We start from the raw sequence: 20,838 nt of genomic DNA on the forward strand, positions 1-20,838 counted from the left end.
TTCCAGGCCAGTCCATCCTCCCAAATGCCCTGCTGTGCTCAGATGCAACTCTGGCCCTTCCAGCCCATCCCAGACCCATTGCTGAAGCAGTATCAAAAGGGCAGGCCAGCATCAGAGAAATGCCCCTTCAGAATGCTCCCAGGCCCAACTGAATTCTGGCCTCTTTGTTAAGCCCAGTCATTGCCTGTCCTATGGAGAGATGATCAAGTGCAGCCTGGCAGGGTTTATTGAACTGAGATTACAGAGACACAGACAGATGGATGCAGCTTTCGCCAGAAAAAGCAACTGAGAAAGGGATGTAGGCAGCTTATTGCAAACACACACTGCACCTGGAATTAGTGCCTGTGGGGCTTTCAAAGCTGTCAAGGCTTTTGCTGCCTTACAGGCAGACACCACACAGCTGCAGCAGCATTTACTTACACACTTGGCATAATCAGTTTAAAATGCCCAAAAGCATTAGTCATCTTTTCCACCCTCCCCGCTTTACAAATTGGCTTGTCTGGGGCCAAGCACCCTTTACGTTTCTTATAATATGAATTTTGTCACTCAACAATGAAGCAAATGGCAATAGAACAGAGCATGGAGGCTAACAGCTGGAGCAGAACTGTAAACCACAGACAGTAAGAGGAATGATGACATTCACAAAAATGCTTCCTCCTGGCTCAGGAGGGGGCTATTTAGCCTATGTGTAAGGGAGAAGTCAAGAGATTTCAGACTGCCCTGTCCTTCCACCTCTTTCCTCCAAATATAGCTTCTTCCCGCTCCAAGGGGAGCCATGGCCTGTTGATCAGAGCAGGCAACTACGATACAAGAGTCTTGGCTCTGGGAGAGTATGTCTGGTGATCCCAGCAAAGGCCGCAAAATGTGGCTGGCTCTCTGGTGGCACAACACTGTGGCACACCAAGCTATTTTTTCCCTGCCCCCAAAGCGCTCTCTCACACCTATCGTCTTACATTTATTTCTGGAAGCTCAGCGATTATAAATGTGACACACCAGGCCATGACGTTTCCAGCCAATACTTTGCATTTGTTTAAAATGCTGCATCGGATGGAAATGGATATAGCCAACACAGTGAGACACTGCCTAGCCTGCTAGTAACAGCATTGGGATTGGACAGGACATTCACTATATTGGTGTCATCTCCCCCACATAGCCGTTGGGACGGCTAGCCACCAGTGGCACAGAGCAGGGGTCAGGAGGTAGGACAAGGCTGGTTAAAATGGTAGCTGCCAAACTGCTGCAGGAAGAGATCTACTTTGGATCACAACATGGACAGACACACATAGGAACAGCCCATGCAATAAATAAGTAACACAGCAACGTGGGGGGGGAGGGGAGAAGTAGGTCTTTCCCAGGCATCAAGTTGTAGAGAGAGTAGATCATCACAACAAGTTCTGTGTATCTGTAGCCTATATACACAGACAAAGCCATCTCAGCAACAGCTTAGATGCCCGTGAGTAGTACAGCCCACACCAGAGAGAAAGAGCAGGTGATTTCCCCAAGGTCACATCAGAATTTTGGTGGCAAGCTGGGAACAGAACCCACATTTCCTAGCTCCCTCCCATGGCCATGTTGTAATCACAAGACCATCCCTCATTTTAGCCTTCTCATTGCAGATGAGAGAACTGGAGCAGACTGAACCTGTTCATTGCATAGTGTGCCTGGAGAGAATAAATGAAAGTTCCTGTTATAAACCTGGTCCACCGTAGTCGAGGCAAGCAGCTTCTTCTCCTTACTGCTGCTTTTTCTCAGCCAGCTCCCTAAGGCATCTGCAGAGAGGCTTCAAAGTACCAGTGTACTGAGCTGGCACCACATATTCGAGAAGCCTTGGCCATAACACCTGCAGAGAAGAGCAAGATGTTCAGTACGCAGCTATTTCCATTCCCCCACCTCCAGTATCCTGCTGTCGGAATCCCTCCCTCTCATGTAGCTTCTCCTTTTATTCATCACTGACCCTTCCCTTACCTATCTCCTCATCTCTCTCTCCCCATCATCTCACTCCACCTGTCCAATGCCCCCTCACTGTCTTTTAAATACTCTGCCTTCTATGGTGAGCAATTTGGCTCTCACCCTGAGATGAATCCTCTTTCCCTGCATTAGAGCATGATGGAGCTATTTAGATGGCACCATCAACTCACCCAGAACTTTACAGACCTGTATAAGGCACAGTCCCAGCCCCAGCATTTGTTCAAATCCAGGATCACCAAATCTAAATGTCAGAAGTATTCATGGGGGACCTAAGGGGCAGTTGCACTCAGACAGTGGAAAGAATGAAGAGAAGATCTCTGCAACATGATTCCTTCCAGTTCAGTTGCTTTCTATCTTTTCTCTAATGTGAACCACTTACTCCGTGATGAAGGGGTCACATCCCTGACATGAATTTGACATGCTGTTCCTCCATTATGCTGACAGTGCAAAAAGCTTCCTTGTGGGGAGGTACAAGGAAAGTAAGGAAGAACGTCCCTATTTCAAGAAGCAGTAGCAGCAGGTCACTTACTTGGGTCATTCCAGTGACTGAGGTGTCCAGACATTGCAGGATGTCAGTGCACAGGGTTTGGATAGTGTTTTCTTCCGGAATAGCCTGGGTGAGAAATGTTGTACCCTGCTGTGAGACAGCTCTATAGAACTTATTAGCTAGTAGCAAGACACTGGCGAGAGAATCAGTGTCCTTCTCTTACAAAACCATCTTGAACATTGACCTATGCCTGCTTTTATATTGCACTGGAAGTGCACAAACATCTGAAGGGAAGAGAATAACGGAAACTCCTAACTGGTGGGTCAGATCCCAGGCTTAGGAAAACCCTAAAGTGAAGGGAATGATTCACTGAACACAAAAGAGTTTCCCCAACAGGGTTAATTTTCTTTACATTTGAAAAACTGTTTCATCTTTTTATCTCAGAGGAAAAGCATTCAGACTATGCAGAACCAGGGGGATCCACTCTATTTTTTTTGATGCCCCAGCCAGCTTGGTCATTTCGTGTGTAGTGAGTGTGATTCTATCAACAGGCCTAATTCTGCTCTTACTTACTCCGGAGTAAATATTGATTGACTCTACTGATTTCAGTGTAAAGGAGAGCAAAACTGCCCGAGGAGAACAAGCAGCCTTCCTTAAGATGGCGGGGGGGGGGGGGGTGCGTGTGTGTGAAAAAAAGGCCCTTGGAGAGTATTGCCACAAGCTCCAACTTTGTAGAAAAGGGGCCAGGCAGAGCTAAGATCTTCAACAACTTACTGTAAAGTTGAACTGTTTATGTTAATACAGATCACAGATCCAATCCTTACCAGTTTGCTGGTGGACACACTGAACTCCCTGAAAACATGTGCTACCATATCCCATGCTGCACAGTTCTCCACACTTTCTGAGCTGAGCAGCCTCCGGATGAAATGAAGAACTGCCTTCCTCACCTGAAAGGGTAGAGATGTCACACATGAGTTATTGTTATCCCTTCTGCCTGAGATAGGAGATAGGATATGAGAGTCCTTATGCTTTTGATTTGATCTCCTTGGCTTATAAACATGGATCCATTTAACACAGGCAGGAGAATGACATGCCTTCTCTAGTCTGCAGTCTCTCCTCTGGATCTGAATGAAAGCTTCACCCAGATGTCCATTCATCCCATATCATTGAAAAAAATTGAAATATTTCACTGCTCCACACACAATCTTACCGTAGCATTCTGATCACTGAAAGTGGATTTCACTGCCTTCACAATCAGCAACTTTTTCAGTCTTGTCTCGGGCACTGAAAGATAAGGAGAGGTGTACAGTACTTCTTTGTTCCACACACTCACTTTCCACATTGGAATGAATCCTGGATTACAAAAGGCCCTATTTAAGAATAGTCCCAAGCTTCTCTCATACACAGAATCAATGGGGAAGACATAGGACCAGACTCTGGTCTCAGTTACACTAGTGTAAATCTAAAGTAATTCCAGTTCTATAAATAGTGCCATCATACTGCCATGATGGAAATAGTATAAAAGAATTAGATATACTGTGTAAACACAGATTGACCTCAGTCTAACAGAGCTCAGAATCTAGTCTATAGTGTCTAATACTGACGATTATCGAGTCAGGGGCATTATTTTATTTTTGATTATTGTTAATGTGCATTAGCCCCAAGTCAACTTCTGTATCTGAAGTTGAAAAATATCTTGGGCTACATTCAGCACTTAGTTGAACCTGTTGATTTCTGTGTGGCCATAGGGGGGTAACTTAGGGCAGCATTTGATCCCTTAGTGGATATCCAGACCACTGGTGACTGTGTGTTATAGAGATTCTGTGCCCCATTTGCAGAGGCCATGAGTCTGTTACAGCCCTGCCGGGCCTACAAAGCCTTGGTTCTTTAGTTCAATCTATAGTAGCTCATGCTTTTAGCTCTGGATCAGGGCTGGCTTTAGGCCGATTCCCCTGATTCTCCCGAATCGGGCCCCGTGCCTGACAGGGCCCCGCACATAACAGGACCCCGCGCCCAGTGGCCTTTTAAATTTTTACTCACCCGGGAGCGCTATGGGTCTTCGGCGGCACTTTGGCGGTGAGTCCTTCACTCGCTCCGGGTCTTCAGCAGCACGTGAAGGACCCACTGCTGAAGTTCCACCGAAGACTCGGAGCGAGTGAAGGACCCGCCGCTGAAGTGCAGCCAAACTCTCAGGGCACCGCCCGGTGAGTACAAGCCCCACAAATCAGGCCCCGCACTTCCTAAAGCCGGCCCTGCCCTGGACGTCCCCAACTCAACCCTCAGCATGTCGGCCAAGAGGGCAGCTGGCACAGTTGCTCCTGTGTTACTTACAGTCAGCACCAACAATAGCTCTGAGCAGATTCAGAGATGCCACACGAACAGCCTCATTCTCAATCTCCAGCTGCGAGTGCAGAAAGGCTATCAGATCATCAGGAGAAGAACGGGCTGCAAGGCAAGAAATCACGTCCTCACTGATGACAGAACTCTTATTCTTACCCTACCTTACAAAGGAAGTTACAAGGAAACTAATGTGTAACTCAGTCTCTTCCCCTTACCTAGCTGAACTATACAATAGACCAGCTCTACGTGATTTTCCATGCTGAGCGGCTTAGCTTGAGAACAGAGCTGTGGGAAGAAGGGAAATGGTCAAAGAAAAACTAATCAGAAGCAATTGAAAAGAAAATTTTCAATTAATTTCTAAGCTTCCACTTCTACTTGTCCAACTAGAGGTCTGAATCCCAGGTTGATGGTACTGAATGCACAGCAAGAATCAAACACAATGTCCAATACATTAGATGAGAGATGCTAAAGTGTTTTGAACAGCAGAGCTCATCGAATCAAGACACAGCCACAGTGTTTACTGTACAAATCTGACTCCCCCTGATAATCGGCTTATGGAAAAAATGCTTTACAAACTGAGCTGGATATTAGCTAAGAAAACGAGACCACTACCTGCTTACTCTTGAGCCTGCAGAAATCAGTAAGGCATGAGGCGGTCCCCAGGCTCTGCACTATCATTCCATAGATTTTGATTGTTAATATGCTTCAGATCTGCTGTGCCTAAGCTCAAGGGATCCAAGCAAAACCACCCCTCACCTGGTTGTGCAGAGCACTGCAGATGGCTTGAAACTTCCCGTCAGGGAGAGGGATCTTATATTCACCCGAGACCTCCAAGAGCTGGCTCAGACTCTGCAACAGAGGATGAAAGTCAGATGGTGGCACACACAGGAGCAATATGTAGTGACTGAAGCAGATTCAGGGGATTCGTAGATTCCAAGGCCGGAACAGATTATTGTCATCATCTAGTCTGTCCTCCGGTATAACACAGGCCACAGACCTTGCCCAGAATAATTCCCAGAGCAGAGCTTTTAGAAAAACATCCCAATCTCGATTTAAAAACTATCAGTGAGGGAGAATCTGCCTCGGCCCTTGGTAAATGGTTCTAAAGGTTAATTATCTCACCATTAAAAATGGACGCTGTATTTCCACTCTGAATGTGTCTTGCTTCAGTTTCTAGCCATTGGATCAAGTTACACCTTTCTCCGCTAGACTGAAGAGCCCGTTATAAAACATGACTCCCTCATGTAAGATATTATAGACTGTCATGAAGTCACCCTGTCACAGGATAGGTCCACCCCGTCAGGTGGTACCAGGTTGTGGAGGAAATGAAGTAGATCTTGGGCGGCCCAGCTGGCCTAGTCTCCCTAGCCACCGCAGCAGTCCTGGCTCCTAGGGCAGCATAGCCTAATGGTCGGGATCAGCGCAGCAGCCCTTCGGTGAGGGTTCACGGCCCAACAGCCTGAGTCAGTAGGGCTCCCCTTCTAGGTATGGCAATGCAGCCTAGTAGCCAAAGTCAATGGAACCACCTTTTGTGGCAAAATAGTGTTGCCTAGTGACCAGCCCTTCTCTACTGGCTCCTACCTATTCCAAAGGTCCCAGCCCAGGGCCCTGTCTTGCCGCAGGGGTATCTGCCACCAAATCAGCGGGGATCCTTCCAAAACATGCCAAGTCAAAGCCTGGCGCCTCAACTGGATCAGTGCTTAGTCTACCTAGGCTACTTCCCACTCAGGGATTCTGTGGTCTCTCCTCCATCTCTGGCATTGGGTGGCTGGGGGTCGTTGGTTGCAGCCACAGTCCGGCTGGCCTCTGAATCCTGGAGCACTGGCAGTCTCTCTGCAGGAGCCTGCAATGCACCTCTGCTCCCTTCGGCAGCCATCCCAGACTGAGCTGAGCGGCTCTCTTTTATATCCTGGTTCCAGCAGAAGCATGCCCAGCAGAGATGAGGGGCCATGGCCTCCTCGGCCCACAAAGTAGGATTACCCCTGCTGAACCAATGTGGTTCACACACCCTTTTACTTTCTGTTTGTTAAACTGAATAGATTGAGTTCCTTGATTCTACCACTGTAAGGCATGTTTTCTAATCCTTTAATCACTGTGGCTCTTCTCTCAATCTCCTCTCCAATTTATCAACACCCTTTTTGAGTTGTGGGCACTAGAACTGGACACAGTATTCCAACAGTAGTCACACAAGTGCCAGATTTAGAAGTAAAACAACCACTGAACTCCTCCTTGAGATTCCCCTTTTTATGCTTTTCAGCTTTTTTGGACACAGCTTGAGTTCGTGTTCAGCTGATTATTCATCATGATCCCCACAATCTTTTTCAGAGTCACTGCTTCCCAGGACAGCATCCCCCATCATGTATGTATGGCCTAAATTCTTTGTGCCTAGATGCATTTAAATATGGCTGAATGTAAATGTGAGCACCTTTGTTTGCACCCAGTTTACCAAGTGATCTAGATCTCTCTGAATCTGTCCTCTCCATTTTTTACCACTTCCCAATTTTTATCTCATCTGCCAACTTTAGCAGGGAAGATTTTATGTCCTCTGCCAGGTTATTGATAAAAAAGGTGAAAATCGAATTCCTTCCTGCATCTAAACACTTTTCTCCTTTGCTGCTTCAAGCTTCCAGAATGTCTCTGATGCCATCTACAGATTTTACTATATTGAAGCAGTTCTGTAGTGTCCTGATGCTATCAAACAAGTCCAATATTCCAAATCAATGGGTATTTCAACCCCAAAAGTGACCACATACTCTGTACCAGAAAGCTTCAACCAACAGAGATGGTGAGTAAATATCACTACCAAGAAGTTGTAAATGAACTCACGAGACATCTATAACTGTGTAGCCCCACTGAAGACAGAATATGGCCCCTTACTTCTTGCTCACGTGGTATTCAGGGTCGATGAAATAGAGAGACAAGGGGAGTGAGACAATATCTTTAATTAGATTATCTCACCCACCTTGGCGCTCTAATATCTTGGGACCAACATGGCTACAACAGCACTGCACAGAACGGGAGATGAAATAGACAGGCAATGCTTTTAGATCCATCTAGTTCCATAATCCAAAGCAATGACTCTCAAGCCTCCTTAGTATTAATTTTCAACCAATGACAGTTGTCTTGGTACTGACCAGAGACAACATATGGCAGCCCCTGCTCTGAGGAGCTTATGAACTAAAACAGAGACGCAGAGTTGACGGGATGTACTGGGAAATCTCAAGGAGGGAGGATCTTTTTGGAGTGGGGGGGTAGGTGTTTTGTTTTCTATCTCCTTATCATCCTCCCCAGGAAACAGAGGATGCTTTTCATAAGAGGCATTTACCTACAGATCTTGTTGCCTGGCTCACCACGTGTACAAACCCAGAGCTTGTGTGGATATTTATTTTCTAACAAGTCACTGTCTCAACCAGGAAACCCCACTGGCAGCAAATTCCTCATGCAGTTCATATATGCAGACACATAGACAGTTACCTTAAGGAGCAGTACCTCACCTTGGTGATGTGAAAAACATCAGTGTTCTCCTTATATTGCTCAAGGAGCCATGAGATCGGTTCAAATAGCTGATCTTGATACTCCTCTTTGTGTAGCAGGAGGCTCATCATGGGACCAAGGGCTTTGATGATAGCCTGCTTGAGCTGCATAGATGAGACACAGAATTTATGTTCCTATGAATTCATTCAATATCATTCAATGGGCACACCTTTTCTACTTCCAATGAGTGCACCTTCCCTTGTTACACTGTAGGAATGGGCCCATCAATATTTCCTGGTAAGAACCAGGACTCGTAGGGTTGGTTTTCAGGATTATATCCTAATGCACCTCACAACTATACCAGGTAAGATATTCCCCAGATTAGTATGCATTCTAGGCCAACTCATCCCTGCTGGAACTCCACTGGGGCTGAATGGAGGAATTAATTTAGCCCACTATCCCGCGTTCATCTGCACGTTAGGTGCATAAAACTAGAATCCATGTACACTGCATACAGACAGAATTTCCACGTTGTGGTGACATTATAAATGTTTGGATTTTAGATGTTTTACATGACACTCTGTTCCATCCAAAAGGACCTACCATTAAATGTCATCATCACAATGAGTGCCAGACACATAGAATTTAATGTTACAATTTCTGCTAAAGGTTTAGAAAGCCAGCAATTCTCACCTCCGGCTCCTCACAGGTCAGCCAGTTGCTGGTCACATGAGCATAAATAGGAAGAATTGGATCGCAGAATTGCGATGCATCCATTCTGCGGAATGAGCACTTTTCCCAGTTAGCGAAATAGAAATTTACTGCTCTTGACCATTTTTCCAGAACTGCATGGAAGGAGAGAAGACAGGCAATGTGAAAAGGACATATTGGTAACAAGGAGAAGTTGCTTTATCAGTGAACACACCCAAGCCTAAAGTTTACTACAATTCCACGGCAGCTACTGCTTAGTTCAGGAATAGACGCTGAAATCCAACATCAATTTTGAGCTATTTCTCTTCCCCCACATTCCGTGTCTTGTTTCTCAAAAGGCTTTTTAATTTGCAGATCTCTCAATCTTATTTCAATTACCATCATTTGAAGACAAATCTTTTCTCCCTTCCTTGTTACCTCTTAATTAGAGCTGGTTGAAAAAGCAGTTTAAATTAAATTAAAAATCTTTACGGATAGTTGTTTTTTTCTTTCAAAATTGCAAAGTGTAAAATCATTTCCATTTTTCAAATATCTGAAAAATTCAGTCACCTCTTTAGATGCTCCAAAACACTGGACGCACACTTCCTGATCAAAATTGTCATGGACATTTTTCAGGTTTGTTTTTCATCAAATTTGGGGGAAAATTATGGAAAATATAATTAAAAATCAAAATATTTCAGCAAGCTCTCCTCTAAATGACTTGTGTCCTCTGCAGTTATTGTTTATTTAACCCTAACACTGTATGATTTCATCCTGAGTTACAGTTTGTCTGAAAGATGTTGAGTGCCCCTAACTGCCATTGGCTTTACTGGGATTTGAAGTAGTGGGGAGCACTTTGCCCTAAAGGTAGGTGTATCTAGTGTCCTTGCTAAGAAGAATTAGGGCCCAATCCTGTTCTCTATGAAGTTGATGGCAAAATTCCCATTTACCTCAAAGGCACAGGATTAACCCCTTACTGAGCATCACCTGAAAAGCAAAGGAAGAGAGAAGTGGAGAGGAAGAGAAGACAGAGAAAGAGGGTGAAAGGAGATGATGATAAAGAAACTAAGGGGAGAGAATGGGTGAAGAAGTTGGAAATGGGATTTTTAAATGTACAGTATTGAAATCTGCTCCCTTCACCTCCTCCCCCAGGAGACTGCCGGCAGATGGGCAGCTTCAGCCTTTGTGTCTGTTTATTTTAAATTATATCCATGAGTCATAAAGGGCCTGAACTTTCAAATGCTCAGCGCCTCCTGCAAAGTACAGAGCACTCTCAACTTCACTGAGTGCCATGGGAGCCAAGGAACACAGCACCTGGTGCAACCCAGGGCAGGGAGCACAGTGCAGGGCCTGTTTGCAAACTTGGTCAGTCACTTCAATTGTACCAAAACCCCCTAAGTATCCATTTTGGGCACCTATAGCAAGTTCTGGCACTTACCACCACAAAATGCTTGTCTCATCCTGCTGTCGTTGACTAACTCCAGCATGCAGTCCATATCATACAGGGTCATTCTCACAAAACGGATACACTTAAGTGCTGCAGAGAAAGGCCAGAAGAGAAGGAAGACAGATAATCGGCTGCTCTCCGCCTTCTTAGAACACACTTAGAAACACTGTGGGGCAGGATGCTATGGGCTCCTGGGCTATTTTGCACTGTGTAAGCAGAGCAGGATGGCTTTACAGCAGCCATTGAAAGCCAGTGGGGGATTCACCCTGAAGAGGGGAATCCTCCACCAGTGCACAGCTCTGCCCGATGCCCAACTCACTCCCAGCGTAAGGGGAGAGAGCACTGGGGCCGGGTGGGAAGTGGGGTGGAGAAGAGCTCCACTGGACCTGATCTTCCACTCATTCCCATCCTTAAGGAACTTCAGTCAGGGGCAGAAGTTACAGCTTGCACCTCTGTCTGGATAGCTCATGATCTGGAAGCCCGAACTAGCAAGAGCAGTGAATCCTGTGTCTCTCCACACACACACGCACACACTCAAGCAGAGCTCTGTTTAGCTGTAATATTTTTAGGTAGAGAGAGTAATCCCCTGTCCTTAAATGAAAGACAATAACTTTGAAACAAAAGATGGAAGTTACCATACCATAGGCTGATGACAGGTTGCCCAGTGTAACTAAAATAAACTCTTCCGGCAGGTACAGATGACACCGCAGCTCAGACATCACATCAATGAAATAGCAGCGTGCCAGCGTCACTAAGGTGTTACTAGCTGCCACTTTAAGTTCATTTGTTACTTGCTAAAAAAAAAAAAAAAAGAGAGAGCGAGAGAGACTGAGGTGACTGAAGCCGGCTGCACTAGCCAGAGTTGTTTAGTTGAGTCAAGTCCTAATTTCTGTGCATAAGTTGTGAATGAACCCACCCAACTTTCTGTGGATAGAGTCATTACTTATAAATATTCATTGAATCAAAACAATCTTCAGCCTTTGAGTTGCTTGCAAGCTGCTTGGTTAGACTATTCACTAGTAGCTCCTTGTGGTGGATGACTGGTCACCATAGTCACATGATATTTTGCCCCGCCCTTCCCTAAGGAGGTAGTAAGAGACAGACTGGGCAGCTTCAACAATATTCAGAGAGCTTTCCTGGAATAAACTGTCCCCCAAAAGGAGGCTGACTTCCTTTGGAACAAGAGAGGGATTTTTCCATGGGTTTTCCTGCTGCCAAACTAGATTCTAAATCCAATGCTGCTGCTTTTGGAGATAGCTCAGATTGTCTGTCTGTCTTAGGGCTTTATACTGCACTTATCGCTATAGTATCAGAGTACCTCCCACATAACATCAGTATAAAAAATGAAATCCCTAGTAGACTTTGGGAAAGACGTGCTCATTAAGAAACCATAGGCCTGTCTCTGTGTCTGAGATCATGTGTCTCGGGTTATGATCCTGCAAAGCACTTAAGCACATGTGTAACTTTCACATGTGAGTTTTCCCATCTTATGCATGTGCACAAGTGCTGTCTAGGACCTGGGCTTTGGTCTGGAGGAAGGTGTGGGCCTCTAACAGAAGAATACATTTTCATTTCAGTATATAGTTTACTCTGCCCCCCCGCCCAAAAGAGAGTTTTAATTAGTTAAAGCTTTGGATCCTTTGATTAGTAGCTCAGGAGAACTAACTTACCCGAGTCTGTCTCATCTGCTCTGAGGCTAGGCTTATAATTTTGTTCACTAGCCTTCTCTCTAGGCCCCCGGTGTCCTGCTGTAACACATTCTGCAGGATATAGTAAATGTCTATTTTGTTTTGCTGGGGACAAACCAGAAGAGAGAACAAACAATTGGGAAAAGTTTTTCTTGATGACCACACAGTAATTTGACAAATAAGCCCCTGCCCTAAAGAGCTTCCAATCCAAACATGAAATGATTAGCCCAAGTCTTATCAGAACAGAGCAGGTCCGTGGCCAGGAAGAGAATCCATGTCTCCTGAGTCATTATCCAGAGTCCTATCCACTAGGCCATACTGACTCCTCAGCCAGCATGCTCACACAACTAATCCCTTGGCTTAACTGATGTCAAACATGCCACGCCCTCCACAATCACCGCATTAGCAGCACTTCAGAAGCAGCCGAACAATTGACATATTTTAATCTTCATGCAGAGAAAAAAAGCCAGAAGAAGCCTCCTTCACTGCCCCCTTCTTGAGTTTCATTTATTGAAAACAAACAATAAAAAGGAGCCCCTTGCCCTTGCTCTAGCCACTCCAGACAGAATTGGTAAATGTGTAATTACAAAATACCCAACTCCCGCAGTAAGTCCTCAACAGCTCCTAGGGGAAATTAGCTCAGCAGTTAGATCTTCATTGACAGTCGCACACTCAAAGGTGTCTTTTATGAGGCCCATCAGTGTAGAAATTCACAGATGATACTAAATATGGGGGAGTTTAGTATCAGCTGGGACAGAAAAAAAATAAAGAGGGAAACAGAGAAATTAAAAACCTGAGCGAAGAACAAGATTCTTTTCAGAAAACTGCAAACTAGCACATCTGGAAAGGAGGTAACTGACATAATGAGAGGAGAAAAGTGGGAAGCAACAAGTGCCCTGGGGGTGACCGTGAAAAAGCAAGTCAACGTGTGTATGCAAGGGGTGATGGCTACCACAAAGAGCCATGTGGGTTGGGTCTTTTCCACACAGGGATCATGGCACAAAGCAGGAAGACGACAGTTCCTCTGTTCATCTAAGGTGTGACTGTATCTGGATTATTGCATTTTCTAGCACCACATTCCCAGAGAGATCAACAAATTGGAAGTAATTCGTGGGAGAGCAAAAAAGAATGCACGGGGGGTGGCAGAATTGACTTCTGAATAGAGCCCTGCAACCTGACCCAAATCCAATGGGACCTGACTACAGGCATCAGGCTCAAGTTGGATGAGAAAACAACTGACTCTCTTGGGCTCAGGTCAGCTCGGCTCTCCTCCTTTAGCCCATGGGATCGGCACAACAGGGGGCAGTGTCAGAGGATGAAGCCATTGCTGAACATTGTTGCCGCTGCACCGGCTCCACGAGCAGGATGCGGTGGCAATATCCGGTTTGAGGGGAAGGGTTGGGACCAGGATGGAAAATTATTCAACCCTCTCAAGGTGAGGTGAGTGGGCTTGGGGCCAGTTCAGGTTGGGCTTCAAAACTGGGCCCGAGCAGACCTCTACTTCTGAAGACAGACTGAAAGAACTGTCTACGGCAGATGCGGCCAAAGGATGGCTATGAGGGAGACATGATAATACCATACAACTATGTGAAGCGTGTGAACATCAAGGAGGGAGAGGAATTTTTTAGTATAATACATTTAGGTAAAAGTAGGAGTAATGGGATTAAACTAAAAAAAAAGACATACAGTTTAGACTTTAATAACAGGAAAAATGCCTCACCTGTGAGACAGGTCTATAAGGTTATGACATAGTCTTCCTAGGAAAATAGTGGAAGTTCAGTCATTAGGGGCTTTTAAAATTAGTTTAGCCAAACCAGTGGAAAATGGCCATTTGGAATGGTTCTGCATTCGCAGGGAAATGGACTGGATGATCCAATAGATCTTTTCCATCTCTGTCTCCTGGGAGTCTCTAAATCTAGGTAACCTGCATGCCAAGGTCATAAAGCCCTTTGGAATGTTCAGAGCCAATCAGATCTCTCGATTAGCTAAACATTCCAGGGGTGCTGCTTGAAAAGGAGGCTTCTGCAAACTGCAACCAGAACACACAGCTCCACTGGGGAGAAGCTCCTTCCATTCATTTTTAAATGTCAGGAGGATTTGTTTAATTGAAAATTGTCACTGATAATTTATGAATACATAAGCACTACGTAATACAAGTATCTCTGGATTAGGCAACAATTTTATTCTTTAAAACCAAAAGAGATTCATAATTAATCAAGTAATTCAAATAATTAAAGTACTAGGAGGCCAAGACAAGCAGTTCAGTTCTGCTCATAAGGGCTAGTGGGAGAGGACAGACTGGGGGAGGGGCTGAATGGGAGTGGAGACCCAGGGTTACAGGGCAGGAGGGAGGTTCAGAGACACACAGTGATGGGGGAGGAGGTGCAGAGCTACACAGGGACAGAGGGTGGTTGGGTGGGGCACAGAGCCACATGGGGATGGGCGGAGTGGGTGTATGAGCAGGGGTGGAGGAACACAGGGGCAGATGTGCCTTACTGAATGGGAGAGGTTAGGAGTCAGCCAGGGTCTGCATGGGGGGAGCTCCCTAACAATTCCTCCCCACCCCTCCCAAAAAAACCATTTCATACTTTTCCCACCCATACCCAGAAACCCTCCAAGTTCACACCCAGGCTTCTTCCCAGCAATTTACCTCCCTCTCCCTCAGCTCCTCTATTACCCTGACTCTACCAAGTCTTTGCACTGCAGCTGAGGGATGACGGAAATATGGTTCTGTAGTGAGTTTAAATGAATTATACTCAGAGTTCTGTATTAATATGCATAGTAAGGAATCTATTTGTCAAAAAACATTTCCTCAATCCTTTTTGTTGTCTGTATTGATACAGACATACTTGCTGACAGGGATTTTGAAATACATAATTTGAACTGGTGCAATTATATTGCATATTTGCAGAAATGTTAAAATACTGTGCACATCATTTTTCTTTTTTTGTTGCAGAATTCTCCCCATAGAAAATATATAGATAAGGTCCCTTCAGTGCTATAATCTCAATAATATGTCATCATAAGAAAGGAGTGTTGGTTAGGAATAAGAGCAGGGAGTCAGTTCACTTAGGTTTTATTCACATTCTTTTACTAACTTGCTAAGTGGTGTTGAGCAAGTAACTTAATTCCCTGTGACAAATCATCTGTAAATGGGGATCGTGCATACCATTCTCACAAGGGTGCTGTGAGTCTTAATTCACTAGTATTAGGTAAGTGCTTTGAGATTTTTGGATGAAGATGCTAAAGAAGGGCACAGTATTATTAAAAAAGATTATTGCTAGTCCTATAGTGTACTTTTACTATATACAACCCATGTACTCCACTGTGTGTAAAAGGACAATGCTCTTTTTATAGAGCATTATATCATCCTGATCTGTAATAACAGCATTTTGCATGATGAGTTCACGCCTGAGGACAGAAGGATTAATACTGATGGCGCACCAGACCAAGTTCTATACTGAATTACCCCCATGCATTCCCCCAGGAAGTCAGGCAGAATTTGGTGTAGACACATGGAAAGCAGATTTAATTTCCTGAAACTGCCCTACCTCATCCTGTTGCAGTTTCTCCAGCAGAACTCTCACAACACTAGCCAGCTTGGTCTTAGCTATAGAGGCAATCCTGAGGGCAATTTTGTTCTTATCTTGGTCAGCCATATGTGCCAGGAGGGAAACAACCGCATTATAAACACCTGAAATTAAATAAAAGGATTCAGTTGGTTACCATTGATGGTACAAATTGGTGCTGGCCTCTTTAATTCACTATCCAGTAAAGATTCTGCAGGTGCCCAAACACTGTGAGGAGAAGACGACCTGGGAATCATGTAAATCCTCTTCCTTCCTTCTGATGACCAGGTTTGTGTGCTGAAGGACCCAATGTGTTTGGGGGGAAATCATAATGAAGAAAATTTGCTCCTTTCGAGTAGATCCCTGTGTAAAATAATCTTCCTTTCCCTCTTTACTATCAGTTGATGAGGTTTGATAGCATACAGAATACTACTTTATGGCCCAAATTTTCAAAACTGGTTGCCTAAACTTAAGATCCTAAATTCATATTAAGGCACCTACACCCTGATTCAGCATCCTAATCACATGCTTAACTCTAAGCCAACAAAGAGACCTAAAGTTAAGCACATGCTTTAAGAGTTTTGCTTAGTCAGGGCCTCATTTTCAAAAATCCTGAGCACCCAGATGACAAGTTTTTGGGTTCAGTGTAAGGCTACAAGGTGAAATTTAATGACTTGTGAAATCCAGGAAGTCAGACTAGATGATCTAATGGTCCCTTCTGGCCTTAAACTCTATGAAACTATGAAATAGCTGATGTATTAAAAAAATCAGGATTTTATCTCCCATGTATCTCTTAGCTGTGGGCAGAAATTCTCCAGGAGCCTTAATATTTAACAAGAAATCTGAAATGCCATATGTATCTGTCTCCATGGTAACAGCATTCCAAAGCATGAAGGAGGAACTGACAAGATTTCCCTTTCCCTGGAAAGACTGCTTGAGGTTAGGTGATTGCCCATCCTTTATGCAAATTGCATCCTTCAGTTCTAACACTGCAAACTGAATCCTAACTGTAACCTACACTGCCCATCTAGCTGCAGTAGTGATAGTGTGGGACTAGGAGCACTAGTGTTGCTAAGAAGTGTGACCCCCCATGCTTTCTTATCCTGCATTTAAGATATTAGAAGAGCTTCATTTAGACAGCCAGAAGAGAAGTCCCTCTGCATTTTTTGTTCTAGTTTCCCCCATCTCTGAGGATTCCACAGCTAGATCTTGGCTCCATGGATGCAGAAGACACAAAATGATAATAAACATAATAAACATAAAACACCTGGGACAAAAGTAGGGAGACCTCCCCCATAACATTCAATACAAACTGAGATTCTCAGGAAAGTTTCCAGCTCCAGAGGCTGTAGGCCAAGTCCTGAACTGGTGTAAATCAACACAGGTACAAGGAAGACAACAGAGCAACACTGGTTTACATCAGCTGAGGTTCTGGTCATAGAAATGGAGAACATTACAACTAATCTATCTGTATGCCTATGCTTTCTGAATGTGTGTGTGAATATAGACTGGATCTAGAAAATACAGTGCTGACCCTTACCTCTCTCGGTTACCTCCTGCTCAGTCACAAATTTATTCATGTTTTAGTCTTTCAACACTTCCTCCAGTCCTTTCTCCAAAGAGCTCCTGTACTGATAGGCAGCTGGCCTCTCAGTCTGTCATGGCCAGGATAGCCAGTTCAGATTATGCAAGCACTATTATGACATCAATGTGACTGTAGCATACCACATAATCTCCTGCTGACCAGGTATGTGCTGTAATTACATGGACAAGATCCTCAAAGGTATTTAGGCTCCTAACTCACACTGAAATCAGTAGCTTTTAGGAACCTAAATACATTTCAATATCTGGGCCCATACATGTAAGCAGTTCAATAGGAGGCTACATTTGCTCCAGTGTAGAATTTCTCATTCTCTCAGCATCATTTTGAATTTTGGTTTGGTCCCTCTCTGTTTACCCCACTTTCCAATATTGGTTTTACCTGAAAATCTGCTCCTGGTTGAATTTATATAAAATAAAAGCACCAAACAAAGAAAGAGAAGAAACTGCCTTGGAGAATGCACCCAAGGTTGTTGTGGTGGTGGTTTCCTTTGCTTTTTAATTTGGTTGATCAAAAAGCCTGATGAAACCTTATTGAACTGTATTACAAATATTGATTTTATATTCTTTTACAATGAATTGAAATGTATACTTAATTTCCATGTCCTGCCAAACAAATCAACTACATTAATTTTTATTGTGTTTGATACAGTGTAGTGTCATATGTAGGGCCATATGTAGAGCCAACTCTTGATTTTGGAAGTTATGCTGCCTTTAAAGCATTCAGAGTGATGACACACTTTGCAGTAAACCATATGGAAAAAGAATTCCAATTACATTTGTCCCTTGCTATGTATAACTGATTTTGTGCCTTACCCTTTCTGATTTTATCCTTACACATATATGCTATTCTTTTCTCCTCCTCCTTAGTAAGTCGTCCGTTTCACATTTTGTAGGATTTCTTTTTGATTTTCAGCTCATTAAAAAACTTACTATTCTTCCTATCTTTCCTTTGGATTGGCAGTTGTGCCTTTAATATTGTCTCCATGAGAAACTGCCAGCTTCCCTGAACTCCTTTATGCCTTAGATATTTTCCTTATGGGTGGCTACCTACCAATTCTCTGAGTATATTGAAATGTGCTTTTTGTAGTCCTTCTTCAGTCATTCTCACTCCTTCCTTTCCTTAGAATCATGAAATCTATCATTCATGATCACTTTCACCCAAATCACCTTCCACCTTCACATTCACAACCAGCTCCTCCCTGTTGGTCAGAATCAAGTCTAAAATGGTTGTCCCTCAGGTTACTACCTCCATTTTCTGAAACAAAGCATTGTCCCCAGTACATTCCAGGAACTTACTGGATAATTTTGTTTTTTGCCATATTTCTTTCTTAACAGCTGTCTAGGTAGGTAAAATCCCCCATTATTATCATCAGGATTTGTGTTTTGAATATTTCTGGGTTTTGTTCTAGAAATGCTTCATCTCCCTCCTCTTCCTGATTTGGTGGTCTGTAATAGACCCCTACCAGGACATCACCCCTGTTTTTTCCCCTCTTATCTTTACTCAGAGACTTTCAACTGGTCTGCTTCTCACCTCCTTCTGGACCTCAGAACAAGTGTACAATGCAATATGTCCTCTCTTTTTTTTCCTGCCTGTCCTTCCTGACCAAGCTATAGTGGGAGGGAGGCATAGCTCAGTGGTTTGAGCATTGGCCTGCTAAACCCAGGGTTGTGAGTTCAATCCTTGAGGGAGCCACTTAAGGATCTGGGGCAACAATTGGTCCTGCTAGTGAAGGCAGGGGGGTGGACTCCATGACCTTTCAAGGTCCCTTCTAGTTCTAGGAGATTGGTACATCTCCAATTATTACCTTTACCCTCTATACCAATATTCCAGTCATGAGATTTAGCCCATCAAGTATCTGTGATGCCAGTTAAGCTCAGTTATGACTTATGTACTAAAACTCCCAGATTTTACTGTTTATTCCTCATTATTATTACTCCTTCCATTTGTGTATAGACAGCTAAGATGTTAAGCAGATACCCCCATGGATTTCCCTTTTGTTACTCCTATAATTCTACTACAATTTTCCACATCTGCTTTTCCCCAAACATCTAGTCCTCTATTAAGGTCACCTTTTTTTACCTGGTGCCTTTTTTGACCTGCCCCCTCTGAACTTAGTTTTAAGCTCTTCTCATAAGGTTGGTGAGTCAGTGCACAAACAGGAAGCCATTCTGTAAGAAGCTAAGGACATGGTCAGCACAGAGAATTTGCCTGTCTCTGTCCTTATGTTATGCACTCCTCACTATCTACACCTGGCTCCATAAACTTCAGCCTTTCAAGAATGCAGCATTGTGTAGGAGCATGGGTAATTGTAATAACGCTTGTTCATTGCAGCTGTTAACATCAGGGCAAGACATCCACATATAAATCCACTACACATGGACCAGTGATAGGAAGAGTGTTCATGCATGTAATGCCACAGAACAAATTAAGATCAATAACAGAACAACATTATGTGTGGCAAAGCCATGACAAACACTGTGCAGGCATCAAGGAGCTCAGAAATTAGCACATCACCCCCCAAACACTGCCTCAGCTTGACTTAGATCTTGGGCAACAGTAGACCCTCAAAAGGAGACCACAGCTTTACACCCATGGTCACTGTGGTGTTAATTGGCTGCATTTTACAAGAGCTGGATCATAGGTTGACTCTGAGTGTTTACAGGGGGCCAGGTTTGAACAACACAAGCCTTGTACACACACACACACGCACACGCACACACACACAGTGTTCTGCAGCAGTGCAAGTTGAGCTGCAGCAATGAGCAGTGGGATACTGCCCGTAGCAGGTCTTGGGCTTGTAATTCATATACTTCTCTCACTAATGAGGATCAACAGGTCAATCCATATTGAATGCAGCTTGACAAGACACCATCACTTCAACACATTACAGTCAGAGAGGATGATAAATATTCCATTTATACACATTATGTACAAGGCCCAAAATGTCTGAGGATGCAAGAAAACAAGGGTGGTAAATACAGAAAATGCATTACTGCAAAAATAGCCAGCAGATTAACTCCTGCTAACAAGAAGCTTCTGTACAATGTACAGTAAGATACTGGGCTTAACCCAACTCAGTGCTAGGTTGAATTAAAGTTAGTCAAAGTTTTGTCTGAGTAGGGTATGAGACCCAGATCCTCAAAGGTAATTAGACTCCTAACTTCTGCTGAAACCAATGGGAGCTAGGAGCCTAAGTACCTCTTAGGATCTGAGCAAGGACTGTAGAATTTACCCAATAACAACAATAATAATAATTTGCATTTCTAGAGAGATTTTCTTCTTCAACACATTTGACAAAAATGTTTTCTAGCTCTCTGCTTCAAATAAAAGCCATTATTAAAAGACAATTCTATTTTTCTGTCACAGCACAGACAAATAGGAGAGTGAAGGTAACACAATTTATTAAAGGGAATTTAAGCAGGTTTTTTATGGAAAAAAAATTAAAGATCCAGCACTCTATAGATGACTCCGCTTAGCTTTGTGCCTTATGGCTGAAAGCAGAATTCCAAGAACATTACTGCGCTTTTTGAAATAGTTTCTCAATAAATGACAACTCAAAATATCTGCTTCCA

The 20,838-nt window shown here is 43.8% G+C and overlaps 1 protein-coding gene across 1 annotated transcript; it reads right to left on the bottom strand.

The window, feature by feature from the left end:
* Positions 1-1,732: 1,732 nt before the first annotated feature.
* LOC123353771 (maestro heat-like repeat-containing protein family member 2A) lies at positions 1,733-17,309 on the bottom strand. Its single transcript, XM_044995181.1, has 14 exons — positions 17,204-17,309; positions 15,646-15,788; positions 12,077-12,199; positions 11,047-11,200; positions 10,398-10,496; positions 8,963-9,114; positions 8,290-8,433; positions 5,552-5,644; positions 5,011-5,080; positions 4,787-4,900; positions 3,666-3,739; positions 3,280-3,402; positions 2,498-2,581; positions 1,733-1,840 (listed from the first exon to the last, which is right to left on the bottom strand). The coding sequence occupies exons 1-14, from the start codon at positions 17,241-17,243 to the stop codon at positions 1,733-1,735; spliced, it is 1,521 nt and encodes a 506-aa protein (XP_044851116.1). The 5' UTR covers positions 17,244-17,309.
* Positions 17,310-20,838: the final 3,529 nt, after the last annotated feature.

Source organism: Mauremys mutica, chromosome 20 (assembly GCF_020497125.1).
Source record: "Mauremys mutica isolate MM-2020 ecotype Southern chromosome 20, ASM2049712v1, whole genome shotgun sequence".
NCBI classification, from domain to species: domain Eukaryota; kingdom Metazoa; phylum Chordata; order Testudines; family Geoemydidae; genus Mauremys; species Mauremys mutica.

Coding starts and splice junctions, on each gene's coding strand:
- LOC123353771 (XM_044995181.1), bottom strand. CDS start 17,243: ATGAATAAATTTGTGACTGAGCAGGAGGTAACCGAGAGAG. Junction 12,200..15,645: donor AGAAACTGCAACAGGATGAG/GTAGGGCAGTTT, acceptor GTTTGTCCCCAG/CAAAACAAAATAGACATTTA. Junction 3,403..3,665: donor TCAGTGATCAGAATGCTACG/GTAAGATTGTGT, acceptor CTACCCTTTCAG/GTGAGGAAGGCAGTTCTTCA.